The sequence below is a fragment of the Myxocyprinus asiaticus genome, chromosome 3, assembly GCF_019703515.2.
Source record: "Myxocyprinus asiaticus isolate MX2 ecotype Aquarium Trade chromosome 3, UBuf_Myxa_2, whole genome shotgun sequence".
Lineage (NCBI taxonomy): Eukaryota > Metazoa > Chordata > Actinopteri > Cypriniformes > Catostomidae > Myxocyprinus > Myxocyprinus asiaticus.
Genome location: NC_059346.1, coordinates 21,750,351 through 21,771,214, shown reverse-complemented (window position 1 = coordinate 21,771,214; position 20,864 = coordinate 21,750,351). Strand labels below are relative to the sequence as shown.

The window sequence follows — 20,864 nt, the reverse complement described above, 5'->3', positions numbered from 1 at the left end:
AGCTCCTTTTATACCCGTATGACCAGGGGAGTGACATGCAAATTCCACTCACCAATTCTCATTGGCCTTTTCTCAAAGATCTGAGGTGTTCGGGGCTCTCAAGAGCGACCCCTAGTGTCACTACATCGACACAACGTCAAGTGAGTGACAGAAGGGGAACCATGATTAATTGTGTGGTAACTATAGTTACTGTAGTGAAACCATGGTTAATTTTTGTAAGGGTAAACAAAACAGAAGTCTAATCATTTTCTGTTTAGGTTCACAAATGTAAAATAAAAATTATATATATATATATATATATATATATATATATATATATATATATATAAAAAAATCAAACTTTTGAGACTTGTACACAGCTATTACACAAGGTGCAAACATTCATTGATGCTCAAGAAGACAACATACTACTATATGCGTACTATACTTTATGTAAATATCTGTAATGTAGATTCTGAAGAGCAGCACTAAATAAAAAAAATATTATCTCTTATATTTGTATAAATTATGAAAGGGGTGTGAACATTTATGAGACAAAAAGGCATGCCAACTTATCTTCTCAACTATATAGACTGCTTATTAAACCTTTTATGATTAATTATCAGCTGTCTTCCTTTTCTTCGGCTTTCTTTCATGTTTCTGAACAGCAATCTAAATCGATCAAATCTGTGATTTGGTGACTAAAAACAGCCATTTAGCTCCTTAATGTTCAGTTTTGAGCCAATGGCTCCGAAGTCATTTTTTTAGTCTGGAGCCCTGCCGAAAGATAGATAATGCTCCATAGTCTCATTTCAAAGTGTAAAGTGAGGCTGTTTTTTCAAGCTCTACGCTCCTCAGTGATGAGTATTGGGGCTGTTTTTGATGTTATGACAATTGAGGGCTAACTTGACCTGAAGTTTACTGTTAAGTACTCTCAACTCCAGTCCTTATGGGAGTCTTGGGGGTAATAATTACATGGAGGTAGATAAAACTAGTCTCAAATGGTGAGGTAAACTCAGATTGGGGTTGTACTGTCACAGCATTAGATTTTGAAGGCCACAGTTTAACTCAAAGCCAAAAGCACATGATGTTCCAAACCCTACTGTCATTTGGCCAGAGGAAAACATCAAGCTCTACACATGGGTTAGCACAAGGGGAAATAACTGGCAAATAGCATCTTTTACTATAAAAATACCCACACTCCAATGGTAAAGGACTGTTTGCTTAGGTGTTTCCTTCAAAATAGAAGATGACGCTGTCAACAATGGGATGGGACTCCTGCTCCCTGCAATGCAAGGTCTATTCAATTGTGTCTGACTCAGTTTCACCAACAACATCATCTTACCCTGACAACTACAAGTACAGAATGTATAGTATTGATGCTGCAAGTTATAACACTGTTGTTAGACACTTTGTTTCTCATTTACCTTAGTCTGCATAGAAAAGCAGTTAAGTTGTTGAAGAATTGTTCTTTTTTCTAATGCAGATTTTAATGGATTCATCAAGCACAAAGGAGACCGGATGGCCTTTGGAGATAACAACAGCATGTGCCATCAGGAAGCACAAATTAAAACCAGTCAAAAGACTGTCTGGTGGGGTGCAGGCTGTTCACCTTCATGCTGACACATTTTAAATGAACCCCCTTGGCAACCAAGCACTGAATAGACTTTGTCTTGTAGCCTTTCAATCTAACATCTTAATTCAAAGGAAAAATCGTTCATTAGGAAAAGTCCAATTTATTCTACACAGTAAATCCAGTTTCATAAAATTTAAAAAAAAAAAAAAAAAATAAAATTAACTCATGCTGTGAGGTGCTCACATGTTGCTCTAGGTTTTTGTCAATACTGATTTAGTGCATAGCTAGCTTGCACTATTGCCACGGTTTTCAAACTGGGAGGCGCATGTCAGGGTAGGCACGGATATTGATGATAAATTAACCAAGTAAAATCAAAAGATACATAAAAACAATGTATTGTCAAGATAAATGAAAATTAATAGCTTAAATGGACCATGGTCCAGCTTAATAGACAGTAGCTTTATGGCATTATAATACTATTAAATGTCGTGAATGAATGCATATCATGCGAGAGCGCATGTACCGGTTACGCGAGTGCAAATCTCTCTGCTCACGCACTGATTTCCTTCGTTCTCTCACAAAACTGAATGTGCGCTCTCTGCTCAATGAAATCTCCCTGCTCTCACTCATAATGTGTCCTGTGCACTTGTGAATCTATTATAAATACATGTAGCTCTGCCTCTGTTCATCCGTCATGATGTGTCCATTGTTACGAGTTCGACATGATACTGGGTCGATGTGTCTTCATGTGTTTGTGACAAGTGCAGTTCACATAGAGACGGACACCGGCTCATGTGATGCGAGTTTATCACAAACATAGGCATGAAACAGTTAAGTAATCCCATTTTCATAAGGGCAAACATGTATTTTTAAATAAAAATAACGCAGAATACGGTTTCATATTATTAATAGAAATATTTACACCTGACATATTGCCAAATGAGTCTGTCAGGCTGAATTTAAGGTTATTGATCATCATAGGTGTATGGTTCTAATGCCTCCAATGCCTGAAACATGATTAATTTTGATAATATAACACTGGAGGAAAATACCTGACAAAACTTCAAAAAAGGGGCCAGAATATACAGCTGTTTTTAGTGGAAGAAAGATATTTTTGACATTTAGGCATAGGCTGTCTTGTTAATTATTAACTACGCTATTGTATAGGCCTATATACAACATTACTGTATGTATATAAACCTGCAACAAAAGGGGGGGGGGGGTTAAGGGGGACGTGGTCTTTTACATTTTGTCACGGGGGGCTTACTGTTTAAGACTTTGAAAACCCCTGCACTTTTGCAAACACTATTTGGTACAGTTTTGAGCCATAAAAATAACCAAGGGATTCCAACAAGGCAAATGATTATGCACATTTCTGTATTGTTTTAAAAGAAACCAGATCAAAGATACCACAAAATGTACACAGCTTTCCAGCACAGTTTCACTTAATATGGTTTAAGTTAGACCCAAAAACGTGTAAAGTTGTACAAATCTAACAGAAGGTGCTGGAAAAATAAATGTATCTTATAAATTAATTTGTCTGCATCAAATAGCCTGGTTTATTAACAAGCCACAGATCCACAAGATATTGTACTCCAAAGCATCAGACTTGTACATGTCTTCATTCATTGGCCTTTGGTTGCCCAGTCACTAAATCATGTTGAGCCCCAGTTTTAGGAGTGGGCAGACATTCATAAAATGCCAGGAAACTGAGTGGAATTGCAGATTTAGGCTAAATACTCCTTGCATGGGTGCATGTGGCCCATTAGCAGCAGACAATATAGACTTCTGTAGATTTCACAAAAGCACAAAAACTAGGACAGACCAAAAATGATTTAATAACGCTAGTCTGAAAACTTGTCACAACTTTTTTTAATTTCCCACAAGAAATTTGACAGTATTCTAACATGAGCTGCTTTAAACAAAGCAATGATCTAAACAAAGTGAGATAAAAATCTAAAACATGCAATATAACCTTAATGTGTTGGATGCAATTTAGATATGTCAAAAAATATAGATATTTCGATTATTGATCGGCACGTTAGTTTTTCGATATATTTTTGAGGCATCAACATATTAGCAGAAATTTAAATGAGAATTTGTGTGCTTTCCAATTCACTCAGTTGGGCTTCTGTTTAATGTCTGGCCTAAAAGTGTTGGGAGACCACAAGGGGGTGATATAACATTTACTGAAGCAGGTCACAAGGCACAGGTATCACAGCATAGAACAGGTATTTTTGAGCTCCTTGCACAGGGTGCATTCTGTCCACACAAAAGTTACGAAGGTTTTTGTACTTCAAGAATGACAGTGACATTGATGAGCTTGCAGGTTAGGGTATGAAACTGGTTTAACTGTGCAAACTGAATGATTAGAAATTATTATGCAATTTCTCTATATCAATCTTTGAAGAGGTTTCATTCAAGATGTTGAACCACAAAAAGATATACTTGTAAATGAAAATTCATTGTGTAGGTTATATGAAAGATGCATATACAAAATATATCATCCACTGATGGCTAGAGTAAATAATACTCTAATAATACTTGTCCTTCGATAATGACTTGTGTCGAATTTACACAATTAATGCAATTTCTCAGGTATTACTACAAATGATGGTGCAGAAGACAAACTGATTTGCCAGTTAAAATCAGATAGTTTCTGATGGTAAGATGTGACTTGGACATTTAGAAATTATGGTGCATGGTGAACCTAAATAAGGATCAAAGTAGACAAAAATGTGTTTATTAGCAATGAGAATGTGGCTTGGATATGAAATACTCACTGTTAAACCCAAGAACTCTTCAAATGACAAATTTTGAAGAAAACAGATTGGAAGAAGAAAGTGTTAATGGGTAGAACAAAGTCTTGTGAAGCTCTGGGGGAATAAGGATGAGGGCAGAAAAAAAGAGATTCACAAGACTTCACAAGACCTCTTCCCCCCTCTAAGATCAAAAGAAAGTATCAGCAGAGGCCAGGAAGAATTATGCTACAGCTTGTAGTCTTATTTGTAATTATGCTACAATAATAACAAATTAATAATAATAACATATTTTGCCATAGAATTGGTAAGATTATTTTAGCATAAAGTCTATTGATATAAGACAGTAAGATTTAAAGTCATAAAATGCTTTTCTGAATGGACGTAATGCTTTGTGTTTTCAATATGATGTAATTGTTTGTGTATTTTACTATTTTATGACAACTGAAATGAACTCAGAGGGGTGAATTCACAAAACAGTTGCAGCACTGTTGTGCATTGTATTTCAGAGCAAAAACCTGTGTCTTACTCCCTAACCATCCGCAATCCAGGATGTATATTTAGACGCGCTGTGCAGTTAAGCACACTTACTGTATTTTAAAGAGCTAATTCTGGTGCCTGGATCGCAGTGGTGGTATGATGCTTTAGCACTCAGAGCTAGAGTGCCAGATGGGAAACATGCAGATTTGTTGGGTTGTGTTTGCGCCATAACCTAATTTGCATAATTAATTTGAGTGAATCAGGTCCTAGTTGCAAAAAAATCCCTTGAGTTAAGAAAACCCTTAGTTATAATTGTAAGGGAATTGTCACTAAGGGTTTTCTTAACTTAAAGGAATATTCCTGGTTCACTACAAGTTAAGTTTATACATTTGTGGCATAATGTTGATTACCACAAAAAATTATTTCAACTCCTTCTTTAAAAAAAAATAAAAAAGCAAAAAGTGAGGTTACAGTGAGGCACTAACATTAGAAGTGAATGGGGACAATTTTTGGAGGGTTTTCTAGGCATAAATATGAAACTTATATTATAAAAGCACATGCATTAATTCTTCTGTTAAAACGTGTGTATTATTTGAGTTGTAAAGTTGTTTTCATCATCGTTTTTATGGTCATTTAAGGGTTTACAGTGTTATGACGTCAGGGTCATATTGTTTGCATCTTCTTATAATTTTGAAACAGTGTGTATTTTAACGTTTACAGACTGGCCCCACTCACTTTCATTGTAAATGGAATTTATTTTTCCAGAGTTTTGCTTTTTTCAAAGAAAAGGCTAGAAAAGACTTAATTATTTTTTGTGGAAATCAACATTATGCCACAAATTCTGCTGATTGATCTTAACTTGTATTAAACCTGGAATATTCCTTCATCGGGTCTCTTGCAACTGGACCCAGGTGCTAAAACAACGTAGACTGCACATGTAAATGAACAACACTATCAGCAGGCCAAAATTCCCCCCAGAATATCTCTACATTCATAAGAAGCATTGTTACACTGTACTAGCCCTGGCTCGAGGTCCCTTCCTGATCCCATTCCTCTCTTCTCTCCAGTCATTTTCTGTCTCTCTCTTTCTTCTCCCCAGCTGTTTCCCATCTCTCTCTCCACTTTCATATTAAAAAGATAAAAAAATAGAACTTTGTGGTGAGCCGGGCATGGCCAAGCAGTAAGGATGGATGCCTGGCGGAGAATTAGCAATCAGCCGGGACAGTGATAAAGAGGAGAGAGAGAGAGATGCACGAAGCAGTCTGTGTGTGTGTCTTCATGTTGAACGTGTCTGCTGAAAAGCAGCAAGTGTATTGAATGTGATGCTGAAAAGCAAGCTTTTGTTACACACTGAAATGTGTTCATTAAATGTCTGACGTGGATTGTTCACCCGGTCCCTGCTTCCTCCTTTCCACATTAAGAACCTGGTCTGTTACATTGGTGCCAAAACCCGGGACTGGAGGAAGACGCGCCATCCAGTGACCGAACGGGATGGCTGAGGGGTCCAGTACCATCGCCCGGCGTCACTGACGGGAGCAGTGCAGCTGGCTGAGGACCGTCTGGCAGCGTGTTCAGGGACCGGAGAGTTTTTTTTCCTCTCTTCTCTCTCTCTCTCTCTCTCTTGTTCTCTCTCTCTTTCTTCCCTCTCCCTCATCCTGTTTGTGTTCACAGGAGGCGGGGAAGACCATCCAGCAGCGGATCAGCCAAAAAGGAGTAGGTCAGGCCAGATGGCTCCCAGCCTGAGTCAGGCGATAGGGGTATGTGGCGAGCCGGTCGTTGCTGAGCAGTAAGGACAGATGCCTGGTGGAGAATTAGCAATCAGCAAGGAGAGAGATAAAGAGGAGCTGGAGTACCAGTTCGAGAGAGAGAGAAAGAGAGAGAGAGAGAGATGCCGGAGCTGTGTGTCTGCATGTCAGTGTGAAGTGGCTGCTGAAAAGCTAGTCTTGTGTGTACTGCTGAATAGCAGTGTGTTATGTGTGTCACTGAAAAGTGGAGCAATACATGTCTATGTGAATTGTTAACTCAGTCCCCGCTTCCTCCTTTCCACATTAAGATTTGCCACAAACTTAAACTTATTACTGTACATGAATATTGTAGTAATCATTGTTTTTTTGTTTGCTTTTATTTGTTTTTTGTTTGTTTTTTCAAACAGTGAATCCACCAGGGGGGATAGCTCAGCAAGTAAAGACGCTGACTACCACACCTGGAGTCACAAGTTCGAATCCAGGGCATGCTGAGTGACTCCAACCAGGCTTCCTAAGCAACCAATTGGCCCAGTTGCTAGGGTGGGTAGAGTCACATTGGGTTAACCTCCTCGTGGTCACTATAATGTGGTTCTCACTCTCGGTGGGGCATGTGGTGAGTCGTGCGTGGATGCCACGGAGAATAGTGTGAAGCCTCCACATGCGCTAGGTCTCCGTGGTAACGCACTCAACAAGCCAAGTGATAAAATGCGCGGACTGAAAGTCTCACATGTGGAGGCTACTGAGATTCGTCCTCCATCATCCAGATTGAGGCAAGTCACTACGCCACCACAAGGACTTAGAGCGCATTGGGAATTAGGCATTCCAAATTGCAAAAAAAAACAAAACAGTGAATCCACTAATGTTATGGCTGCATTGTCCTCTGCTGCTAATTTCATCCCAGTTAGTGCTCTCAGTGGCAGAAACAAACCTGTGTAATCACTTGGAATGAACAGAAAAACATGTATGGTGCATTTATCCTTTCTGAAGTTGGTGCATGAACGATGCATATGCATGCGACAATTAAAGGATGGATGCGGCACATCACAGCACTGACAAAATAACCATTTAAACATTGGACTATGTAATTGCATACACCATGACAGATGCATAATGCATTAAAAGTAGAGCTGTCAGAATTAACACGTTAACGCATGCAATTAATTAAAAAAGTTTAATGTTTTAATTTTTTTTAATCGTGATTTAAAATGCATTTACTATTAATACAGCATAAACACTTGTGTGAAGGGCAGAACCTTTGTAATGTGTCCACCTGGAGTCATTACACTGACGCACACTTCACAAACATAGCACTAGAGCCCTTCTAACAAGATGAGCCTACAAGCTTAGCATAAAATAACATAACGTGGCGGTCCCATAAGGTGCGTCCCAAACCGCACACTTCTGCACTAATCTACACCATTTTGTAGTGTAAATAGTAGAGTAGTATGTTTACACTGAAAATGCAACAAAAAGAAGTGTACTTTAAGTACCCAGATGATGCACTTTTTCAACCATCAAAACAAAGTGTGGAATGTTGGGACACTTCATGCATTCAGTGCACGCGGCTTGCCATATATAGCGGAAGGGGCGGAATTACCTGGCTGCACTGCTGGTCTGACAAAACAGTTGTAAATGATGAAGAATGTAACAGCTAGCAAAACTTCAGTGGATACCGCACCTTACAAATGTGAGTTGAATGCTTTACCATCACCCTAAGCTGTGTAAGCATGTACGTTGTTTAAGATACAAGTGTTGAACTGAGGTTGGCTAACACGTTAAAGCTAGCGGCAACACATCACATGGACTTGAAACGTCACTTCCGTCAGCTGTTAAATGGTGAATGCTTCCATGTAGTAAAAAAAACGTTAAGTGTTCCATTTGGGATGATACTACGCATTGAAAATTCATACACTACATGGCTGAGTGCATAGTATATAGTTTGTCATTTGGGACACAGCTATAGACATTATATGGCCGGTAATGTTGTAATACTCTCCTATTATAGAGCCACAGAGGTTGTTATCTCAGTAAATAAAAGAATCTCTGACAGCTTCCCTGTCAGTGATAAAATGATGGAGAAATGAGCTCTTAGCTCTATTTGATGTACAAAAAAAGCCCAGATGGGACTTGTAAGGAGCATTTTAATTACCACAGAAGCAAGTCAAGTCTTAACTATCACCAAAACGCAGAATGAGATGTTTTTGTCTGGAAGCGATTTTCATGGTGAGTTCAAAGTGCCGCTGTATGCTAGCGTTGACGCTCTGATGCGAATCATGAACACAGATTCACGATTGCTGTAACAAAGGGGATAGTCACAGTCTACCGGCAGATTAATATTGTGGAGGATGAGCGTTTAAGAGATTTAATGCCCACTGTAATGAATATGCAACCTATGGAGAAAATATTTCTTTCAATTAGTCAAACTCCCACTTAGACTTTGGGAAATGTTTAATGTGACTTGAACTGGTGATATTTAAGTGCATTTCTTTGTTTGTAAAATGTTAATAAAGCATTATATTGCTACATATTGTTGTGTTTTCTTACCTATAATGGAAATAAATGCATTTTGACAAGAAAATAAGTATATATAGTCTCAAATTTCAGCACTTTCAAAATCTGTGATTAATCATGATTAACTACAAAAAATTATGCGTTTAATCGCGATTAAAAATTTTAATCGACTGTCAGCACTAAAAGAAATATCAAAATAAAGTAACTTGGACTGCTCTTTATACTGTGTACTGTATGCTGGAAAGCAGATGGTCAGGTTGGCTTTATTAAACATTAGCGTTATATAACTGGCTTTGTTCTCAGGTCAGTATTAAAGAAAAAAGAAGTCATATCAGCTGACAATAGATTCATTATAATGTACAATATGAGCTACAGTACTTCACCCACAAATGATGACTAGCTTTAAAGCGATCCAATTACTGGAGCCTTTTCTTTATGTTGCTTTTGAAAGAGATTCTGTGGGTGGAAAATAATGTTGTTTGATTAGACTTGAGCATCCAATTATTTGTTCAAGTTTATTTTAAGGTGTTCTGATCACCACAATCAGAAAAGCAGTAAGAAATCTCACCGGGAAACAATTTTTACAACTCTTACAGTTGTTAGGCCAACAAGAACATTCTGCCTTAGCCAACTGTAGAGGAGCTAATTGTGGAAGCCAAATTTAGAACAGCAATTTAAAGGCCTTACTGATCCTGCGTTAGGTAATAACAGAGGAGATGTGTTTAAGTGGGCTGTGCTGAATCAATGTCAGACCTCTTGAGGCTCAGGGGTGAGTTTAGTTTAAACCGCAATACAAGATTCATGTTTATAAATTAGCGTATGTACTATATAACCTGAGGGAATTTATCTTATATGACATATCATCTGACTGATTTAAAGTTTTCAAATCACATTTATTTTAAACCACTTGTCATCTTTAGAAGTTTCTTTGCAGCTTAGCTCTCAAACAAAATATCAATGTTTGAAGCAAATTTATCCCACTAAATTTAACATCAATTTGATCACAAGAGGATGCAATGAAGTTCAAAGCAAGTGTGTCATTTCAGTGTTAAATATTTTGTCATATCCCAACTTAATATGCAGAGAATGTAAGTGCGCAAGGTGTAGGTTAATTTCCCTGAAAAGTGTCAACTCTGTGGCTCTGTGACTATCAAAACATTGCTGTTTGTTTAAGCATCCCAACCAGCTCAACTAATAACATGAGCTTTGGGGCAGGACTATCTGTTTTTCCAACCAATGGCAGATTGGAGAAGTGTTTGGGAAACATGTTTAAAATTAAAATTATTATTATTTTTGCAATTACATTTGGTGAGGCCAGTGGCGCATAAATAAAGGTGCATCCACATGACTCATATCAATGCTTGAATGCACTACTTAACACTAGCACCAAGTGCAGCTTTGACCTACACATGAAAAGCGTTCCAAAAAACGTTATGTTTTGATTTTGGTGCTTGCATTGCCAGTGTAGTAATATATCATCTGAATTGTCCGTTAATCTTTGGCTGCCACTTCAAAAGGTCAGTGGCAACAGGGTGAAAGTCAAACTAGTTTGAACCTTAAGGTCCCTGCGTTCTTCCTACGAAATCAAAGAACGAACGGGTGTGATGTCATTTAGAACAAAATCTGTCCAAACAGAAGGTGTTTTTCCGTTTGTTTCAGGGGTTTGTAACAGGTCACCAGGGTGAACTTTTAGGAAAACTTAAGCTTCTTACTGCCATTTGTTCACATCATCAGTAGGTGTGACCTGGAGCTCCACCTACTTTGAGGCCGACAGCTAATTCCCGTTCAGTCAGTTAACATCACTCAACATGAACACATTTAATTAGTCTACAAAAGCAATCAAAACTACTCAAATACTCTTAAGTGCACATTCACTCGTGTGCCATCTACAGCGAAAGCCATTCACACAACTGCCCAAAGTAAAATATGCCTTATCATTCTTTTGTCTGTATTCTGCCCATTAACAGTCTTTTATACACCCATCTTCGCAGTAGTATGAGTGTCATAATGAATTACAATAACAGAGTGTAATTGGCACATATTATGGCCACGTATAGCCTGTTAGCATATTAGCTCCATTAATTCAAAATGTAAACAAGACAAATTACACATTACCTACTGTATATTTATTATTTTAAATCATCATCGAGTAGTTAAAACAGCTTCTTTTACTGATCACGTGTGAATTCTACTCATAGAATGAGGCATGAAGTAAGTGATAAATCATTTTAATGTCATATTAATGTCATATTAGTTGATGTTTTACATGCAGTCTTGAGAATTCTCCTGTTTTATGCACCACATTACAATGCTTGACGGAAGCGCAACGTGATGCCAATAACTCTGATGCTGCACTCCATAAAGCTTAATGTATTAAGCAACGCTGACATGAGTTGTGTGGAAGCCTCTTTGCACACTTCAGCTTTAAAGTAAAAAAAACTAAACAAAAAACAGCTATTTTCAATAATATTTTACATTTCTCCGACACAGTCCTTTAAAAAGCTAAATTAGTCACTGTAACCAGTTGCCAACTTAAATTATGCCATGAAAAATCACATAAATAATTCCCGATCTCATCTACATTACTGTCCTATAGTTCTAACTCTAAGGGGTCACATCAGAACCAGAGACACACAACACATGGACCATTCCAATCTTGAAAAGGAGGGTCCAAGACGATGAAAGGGAGGTTTGCCCTTGAAGACCGATAATATCGCCATGACGAAGCGTAAATAAGAGCCTGCAGTCTTCCCGCTTTGCCTCTCATACATATGTAAGATTAGAAAATGCTGATCGGAACTGCATGGAGAAAACACAAGCCAAGGGCACACAAACAGACAGAGAGCTAAACAACAAAATGAATCAAAGATCCAGAAGCAGCTCGCCACAGAGATTACACCCCATGGGAGACACTGGCCACAGACTCAATTACTGCTTTAAAGAATCCAAATAACTTCTATTTGCTTTATGCAATGCATACCTGCTGTCAGTAATTCATATTTAAAAAAAAATCTTGATGCATAGCATTAGCAGTCATAACATCAAAGCAACACAAGGTGAAAAGTAACCAGATATGAGGAATCTTTAATATCATTCTGTTCCAGATGCTTGCACTTGACATTTAGAAAATGTTGGCCTGGAGCTCAGCAATAATCTCTATCAGACCTGAACCTGTGATGTTCTCACAGACCTTAGTAATAGTGCAATCACACAAAAGGGCATGATATAACCTTGAGAATCAGCACATGAATACATGATTACTATGAAATAAAACTAATGCCTGAAGCATTATTCTATCAGGAAGACTTGCAGACTTGAGTGAAATTCAAGATGACATTTATTTGATGAATATAAAACAGAAAATGTAATGTCTCTCTTTGGCATAAGCCCCATCTGGCGGTCCGAAGAAGTTGTACTCGGAACCGTCATATCCTACCGGAGATAGGAGGCAGGGGCGAGGAGCCTCAGTATTTCATGGAGAATTGACTTATAAACAATAAATAAACTGATTCTTCATCAGTTCTGTGTTCCCTACCACTTCTAAAAGACTCTAACAATAAAGTGGTTCAGCTTGTAGTCCAAAAACCCAGAAGATAATTTGCCATGGGTTCCCTCTGGATTTTTCTATGGGTTTTTATAATGGGGTTTTTGAACTTATGAGTAAAATAAGGTCTGTGGTAAACATTACTTGACGAAACATGGATGTTTTGCTCTAAAACATAAATAACACACAGTCATACCTCAAAAATGAATTTTGAAACCACCGTGCATTTAAAAAAAAAAGAAAAAGAAAAAAGTATATAAATCAATACGGCTTCAAAATTCAAGTTTGAGGTATGACTGTGTGTAATTTATGTTGTAGAATAAAACGTCCATATTTCGTCAAGTAATGTTTACCACAGACCTTATTTTACTCATAAGTTCAAAAACCCCATTATACAAACCCATAGGAAAATCCAGAGGGAACCCATGGCAAATTAGACTTCTGGGTTCGCCTACAAATTGACGTCACAACTGAACATCTCTATATGCCTAATTAATAAGACAGAGACATGTGTCTCTCTAAACAGAAGGTAAAATTCAAAGTGAAATCTGAACTTTAATCATGACTTCTCTGATAAACATAGCCTGTGAATACCTGAGCTTGCATTTGAGGATCAAGGTTACACTTTGTACTTTGTCTGAAGGGAGTGAGACAGAGAGAGAGAGAGAGAGAAAGAGAGAGAGAGAGAGAGAGAGAAAGAGAGAGAAAGAATCTCTTCCAAAAATCTGGATCTCTGCACAAAATTACTGTGCCCACTGCACGTCTCTGCACATTAGGAACATGAAAGCCATTTTTTCATAACTTCCCCCTTTTAATGATTGTTACGGTTTGCAAACTTTTGGAGATAGCAAAAATACACTCACTGAGCACTTTATTAGGAACTGTACACCAAGTTATTAATACTATTATCTAATCAGCCAATCATTTGGCAGCAGTGAGGAGCTTCAGTTAATGTTCACATTAACCATCAGAATGGGGGAAAAAATGTGATCTCAGTGATTTTGAGTGTGGCATGATTGTTGGTGCCAGACAGGCTGGTTTGAGTATTTCTGTAACTGCTGATCTCCTGGGATTTTCACACACAACAGTCTCTAGTGATTACTCAGAATGATGCAAAACAAAAACATCCAGTTAGCGTTCTGCGGACAGAATTGCCTTGTTGATAAGAGATGTAAACAGAGAATGGCCAGACTGGTTTGAGCTGGCAGAAAGGCTACCGTAACTCAGATAACCACTCTGTACAATTGTGGTGAGCAGAATAGCATCTCTAAATGCACAGCACGTCGATCCTTGAGGCGGATGGGCTACTACAGCAGAATGTTAGGGAACTTTATCAGGACCATAGTGTCCCTAATTAAGTGCTTAGTGAGTGTAGTGTCGAATTGTGAGAGATATAGAAGACAACAAATCAGCAAAAAAGCAGCTTTTAAGCAGGTTTAAGCCATTTACCCAGCAGCCTCATATACAGCACAGATAGGCCTACTGTACACTTTGCACAACCATACTCCCACATGCAATCTTGCCAAATTATTCACTCGGCACTCTCACACAAACAAAAGCAGAATTAATATTTTAGATTCACCAGCAAACTAGCTTCCTGTTGTACTCCATGACTGTCTTGGCAAATACATAATTTTCCTGTCTGGGCTAGTTCAGTTTACAGATCTGTTGACAAGTAGCCATATCCCTCTCTCTTCAGTGACCATCAAGATACACCCTGTAATACAGCTAAGATGTTTTTCTTCTCAACACAGATCAGAGGAGATGCATGCAAGTGAACAAGTTAACATGCCAAATTCTGGAAAGTAGGCTAACAGAGTTGTAGCATCCTACACTGAGAGTGTAACCAACAGCAGTGCTGATATTCATTACAACAGCACAATTATGAGTTTGCTGTTGCTTTTAAACCATAGTTCTACACTCACTGAGCACTTTATTAGGAACACCTGTACACCTGCTTAATCATGCGATCATCTAATCAGCCAATCATGTGGCAGCAGTGCAATGGATACAATTTAAGCATATAAGAGTCAGGAGCTTCAGTTAATGGTTACATCAACCATCAGAATGGGGAATTTCGACCGTGGCATGATTGTTGGTGCCAAACTGACTAGTTTGAGTATTTCTATAACTGCTGATCTCCTGGGATTTTTACACACAACAGTCTCTATGTGTAGCAGGTCTGGACATTTATCGGTATGAGGAAGTGGTGTTCAGGTAACGTTTAAACACTTTATTCAACAAAATAATCGTATTCACACTCTAACGTGGGCACTGCTGTGTAGCTCTCTCTCCATGCCTCCTCTGGTGTCGGCTCCTCTTTTATCGCTCTTTTTCTCGTAAACGCCTGTTGGCACTGCTCCATCCACTGGACCAGGTCTGGAGCTCCCTTTCTAGTGAGATCAGTCAGCAGGCTGGTGACATGTGAATAATTAGGCACAAACCTTCTATAGTAGCCAGCAAGCCCCAGGAACTGTCTCACCTCCTTTCTGGTCTTGGGTCTTGGGCAGGTCGCAATCGATGCAGTCTTATCAATTTGGGGGCGCACCTGCCCGTGAACCAAATGGAACCCCAGATACCATACCTCCACCCGCCAATTGTGCAGTTCTTGGGGTTTGCCGTGAGTCCCGCCCATCGCAGTGACCTCAGAACAGCCCTCAGATGTTGCATGTGCCGCTGCCAATCGTTACTGTATATGATGATGTCATCCAGATAGGCAGCGGCATAAACAGTGTGTGATCTCTGGACTCGGGACATAAGGCACTGAAATGTAGCCGGGCCCCGAACAAACCGAACGGAATTGTCACGAATTGGTGTAAGCAAAACGGTGTGGAGAAAGATGTTTCTCATGGGACATTGGCGTTAAGGGGATCTGCCAATACCCCTTTGTTAAATCCAGTGTCGAGTAAAAGCGAGCTGTTCCCAAGTGATCGAGCAGCTCATTAATATGAGGCATTGGGTATGTATCAAATTTAGACACTGCACTGACTTTCCTATAATTCACACAGATGACTGGGCTGGACCAATCACTGTGGGATTCCTCTATTACTCTTATATCGAGCGTTGCGTCTAATTGTTCTCTAACTATTATTTTCTAGGGAGGGATGACTACGCACCACTACCACAGGCGTAGTCTCGATGTGGTGTTGTATGAGGTTTGTATGACCAGGTAGAGGAGAGAACATGTCTGCAAATTCCTTTTGCAACTTGGCCACCTCTGTGACTTGAGCCAGTGAGAGGTGGTCCCCACAGAGAAGAGTGCCATGACTGGCTTTTAAGTTCACCTTCGGTCCGAGCTCCACCCTCTCCAGAACCACCGTTGCCAACGTCACAGGGTCCGCCTCCCTCCATAATTTCAGAAGGTTGAGATGGTATATTTGACGTGTGTCACCTTTATCTGTTTGTTTTACCTCATAATCGAGATCTCCTACTCATCATGTGGAGATCCTTGCCACTTGGCGAGTAATTTGGAGCTCGATGTTGGGAGTAATACAAGCACTTTGTCTCCCAGAGCAAATTCCCATAGCTGAGCTCCCCTGTCATACAGCTGGCTTTGGCATTCTTGAGCTTGGAGAAAATTTTCCTGTGTTAATTGACCCAAAGTGTGAAGTTTTGCTCTAAGATCAAGAATGTACTGAATTTAGTTTTTTCTGTTTGAAGGTCCCTCCTCCCAAGCTTTCCCGCATGACATCGAGCATGCCGTGCTGGCGGTGCCCAAACAGCAGCAGAGAGGCTTGCGGGACCTCTCGTACTGAAAATAATTCTTAGCGTTCTTGCATGAACTTACAAATCATGTTTTTTAGGTTTTATTAAATGTTCCACCAACCCGTATGTTTGTGGGTGATATACACTGGTGCGAATCGATTTAATACCCAATAATTTGTACAGTTCGCTAGTGTATGTGACCCACCATTGGATTATGATGAGCCGTCTGGAATAGCATTTTCCGATGGCTTTTCGGAATCAACAACTGGGTTGTATCTTCTTTTGTCTGAGCGTTCTGCATAACTCAATACAATCTATCTTTAATAATTGAAAAATACAGGTACGCGAGTGCAACGTCTGGCCAGAGACGTTGACCATCAATCACTTTCACTTGATCAAAGGTGTGCCTAAGAGTCATCTTGCAACTGCTCCAGAGGGAAATCCCCAGCAGGGAATCCTCTAAGGGCGGCGGAAGCCGAAGTATCTGATGTAGACTGTCCTGGCTCTGCCTCCCCAGCCAGTGAGTCACACACCACACACCGGAACATTTTGTCACAGGACCCATCCACACACATTCCCCTCAATAAGGAAGTAAATGCCAGCCAATTCGTCCCCAAAATTAGTGGATGGGTGAGGCGGGAATTAACTGCAGCCTCAACACTATGTTTTTGTCCCCGAAACTGAATAGTGACTGTCACTCGAGGGTAACTTTGAATATTCCTGTGCACACACCTTCACCCTTCATCCTGTGCCCAAAGCCTCGTCTTGAACCAAACATTGGTGGATAAAGGTTTGGTTACAACCGGTATCCACCAAGGCTTGATATGTACTTCCCCTGATACTCACAGGTATTCGATACATTCCAGCTCGATCACGGGCAGCCCGTGGGGTGTCGGGGATCCAGACCAACATTCCTAGTTCCATCACAGAGCATTGGTCCTGGAAGTGCCCTGGCTCTCCGCAACTTCAACAAGCCGGCCCAGACACTATGCCTGCACCTGCAGCAGTGGATTCACAAACCTGAGGGGAAGAGCGAGAAGAGATGGAGGGGGACCCCCGGCTGGGCAAACCCCTGTGAGCATGGAGCTGGTTTGGGGTTAAACGTCCCCATTTCCTGGGAAAGGGGGTGTGGTAGAGAGAGAGTGAGTGAGACCCCGGGGTACGCTGCCATATGGTCCTAAGCCAGTTGGACCGCCTCCTCCAGCAACTCCGGGCAGTGTCACTGGACCCACTCCGTTGTTCCTGTCGGTAGACGAAGGATGAACTGCTCTATCAACACCAGATCGATGAGTTCCGCAGCGTCACGCTCCTCCGCCAGCAGCCACCCCCGGCAGGTGTCGCAGAGCAGTTGGGCGAATGCAAATGGGTGACCACGCTCGCTCAACATTAGCGAGCGGAAGTGCTTTCGATTTGCATGATGGCTTTTTGATGGTCCTCATACACCAGGAGGGTAGCCGCAGGGAGATGTTGGGCCATGAGCTGGGCTTCCCCAGACAACAGCTGTAGGAGGCAGGCCACCCACTGAACCTTCGGCTATATCCACACCTCCGCCGTCCGCTCAAACAGTTTGAGGACTGTCTCCGGTTCATCTTGCGAGCCCATTTTCATGAGGTTGACTGGAGGCATGAAGGTTGCGGGGTCCGGGGTCACGGCTGGGCCTTCCCCCTGGTGTAGCAAGCTCCGGAACGCCTGCCGGTCCTCCACTTGAGCTCGGAGAATTGCCTTGAAATGCTGATCTTATTCTCGACGTAACTCAAGCAGGGCCTGGTGTTGAGCCTGATGCATGCTGGTGAGGGATTGGATTACTTCAGCCATCGATGAGGACTCCATGACGGCATGCTAGCTTCCTCAGATTCCCGGGTTTCGGCACCACTGTAGCAGGTCTGGACATTTATCAGAATGAGGAAGCGTTGTTGCTATGTTACTCAGAATGATACCAAAATAAAAAATCATCCAGTGAGCAGCAGTTCTTTGGACAGAAAAGCCTTGTTGATGAGAGAGGTCAACGGAGAATGGCCAGACTGGTTCGAGCTGACAGAAAGGCTGTGGTAACTCAGATAACCACTCTGTACAATTGTAGTGAGCAGAATAGCATCTCAGAATGCACAACACGACAAACCTTGAGGCGGATGGGCTACAAAAGCAGAAGACCACATCGGGTGCTTTATTAGGACCATAGTGTTCCTAATAAAGTGCTCAGTGAGTGTATAAGCAAGAAGATAATTTCAAGTAACTAACAATTTAGACATAATATTGTAGTTATTTTGTAAATTTTTGCCCTGCTAATGGAAATAGTTTCAAACTAAGCCAAAGCAGGATCAACCATTGTGTATCACCAAGTAATGACTGACAGCCTGTTTGGAATGCTGCAAACATAGACAAGTGAAGTGATAAACAGTTTAGAGCTGTTATACTAAGTATCAGCAATCTTAGAACGCTGCTTGTCCAATCAGATTAGAGGACCAGAAATAACGAATAATGATGCATAATATTCCCAGCTTTGTCTGGTAGTCAAACATTATTGTTATTATGGGACATTTAATTAACCTAAATATTACTGATAATGTTAGTATATAGTGTTAAAGGAATACAAGTTAAGCTAAATCGACAGCATTTGTGGCATAATATTGATTGCCACAAACAAATCGGGTTAATTTTGAAATGTATTCCACTACATATTACAGAATACATGCTGTAAAATGTCATTTGTAACGTATTTCGTTAGATTACTTAAGGTCAGTGACGTATTCTAAATACTTTGGATTACTTCTTCAGCACTGGTAGATTTTTTTCACTTGTTTTGACTATAAAAACTATAAATACACATGTTAAAAATACATTCTCTGAAAAACCTAAATATCTTATGCAGTGTTGTTTCTAAAACAAGATAAATCTAACTGGTCTTGTTTTAAGGATTTTTTGATATTTTTACAGGCAAACAATACAAAAATTATTATCAAGAATATGATTTTTGTCCTAATATCAAAGGTCTTACTAGAAAAAAAGAAATTATGATTTAACATGAATATTCTTGATAAAAAAATATAATCGTGCCTGGTAACGTGCATGTAAAATGGCTAGAAATAGCATTTTAGCTTAGCGTAAAGCTGACAATTTACACAAGGTTTATTTCTATTTCTTATGCTCCAAACTTCAAACTTACTTCTCTGTTTGCTCGTATGAATGTATAACATCATAAGAAATTGTTTCACCACTGTTCAAATGCACTTTGGATCGCATCATGTATATGTATAAATGTTTTTCATCTGAAAAGACTAAATATCAAATTAAACAAATGACAATAAAATGCATTCTCTTCAAAAGTAATCTCTTCAGTAATCAAAATACTTTTTGAATGTAACTGTATTCTAATTACCAATGATTTAAATTGTAACTATAGTGGAATACAGTTTGTATTTTAAATACGTATTCCCGTTACATGTATTCCGTTACTCCCCAACACTGACAGTGAGGCACGTACAATGGAAGTGAATGGAGCCAATTTTTGGAGGTTTAAAGGCATAAATATGAAACAATTTTATAAAAGCACTTACATTAATTCTTTTGTTAAAACTCATGTATTATTTGAGTTGTAAAGTTGTTTAAATCGTCATTTTAGGGTTTGTTGACATTACATTGTCATGGCAAAGAAGTTGTAAAATTGGCTAAAACTTTACACAGAAAAGGTTAATAAGCGATTTGATCACACTAAAATCATGTTAACACACATATTGTTTATGTCTTGTGGCTATACTTTTGAAACAGTGAGTATTTTAACGTATACAGATTGGCCCCATTCACTTCCATTGCAAGTGTCTCACTGAAACCAAAATTTTAGCTTTTTTTTTTAAAGAAAATGTGGGGCAAGTCAAAATAAATGTTTGTGGTAATCAATATTATGCCACAAATGCTGTCGATTGACCTTAACTTTTATCGAACCTGGAATATTCCTTTAACCTGCGTGTTTACAATGAAATTTAAAGACATAAATAAATGTGTACAATACTGTCTCATTTGTGTTTAAAAATTTAGGCTGGTAACTGAAAGGTTGTAGGTTCAAACCCCAGAGGAAAAACCATGAATCCATTGTGCCATTGAGCAAGGCACTTAATCCCTAGGTTGCACTGTAAGTACACTGCATGTTACTTTGGATGAAAGCATCTAAAAAGACTAACATTAAAACAAACAAAAGGGCAGAGATTTCTACAGAAAGCAGATCTCACCTCATAATGTGCAACTCTCTGTGACTCTGAGATGAGCTGAGCGCTGCACACTTTGCAGTAACTGTTTGTGAAAAGGCCCTGGTCCACCTCTGTTGACTTCATCTGGATAAAACAAAGAACATGATTTTAACGTTTCTCAATAAATTTAAATGAGATTAATGGATCTGATAAAAGTAGAAAACCAATGCACACAGTGCACTGCTCTTAAATGCACATTAGGATAAACAATACACTGTCATTAAAAACGTGTCACATGAATTATTCATGAAGACATGTTGTTTCTGTCATTTTGATTATTTCAGAATGTGTCACATTAAAACAGTGTACTAGTAACAGGACTTG

The 20,864-nt window shown here is 39.5% G+C and overlaps 1 protein-coding gene across 2 annotated transcripts in view; it reads right to left on the bottom strand.

Annotated features, from left to right (window-relative positions):
• zmat4a (zinc finger, matrin-type 4a) overlaps nt 1-20,864 on the bottom strand; it is a 196,607-nt gene that overhangs the window by 140,073 nt on the left and 35,670 nt on the right. For both annotated transcript variants that reach the window (XM_051678013.1, XM_051678022.1), the window contains exon 2: nt 20,523-20,624. In XM_051678013.1, coding sequence (XP_051533973.1) covers nt 20,523-20,624 — 102 coding nt within the window. The remainder of the gene's footprint in view (nt 1-20,522; nt 20,625-20,864) is intronic.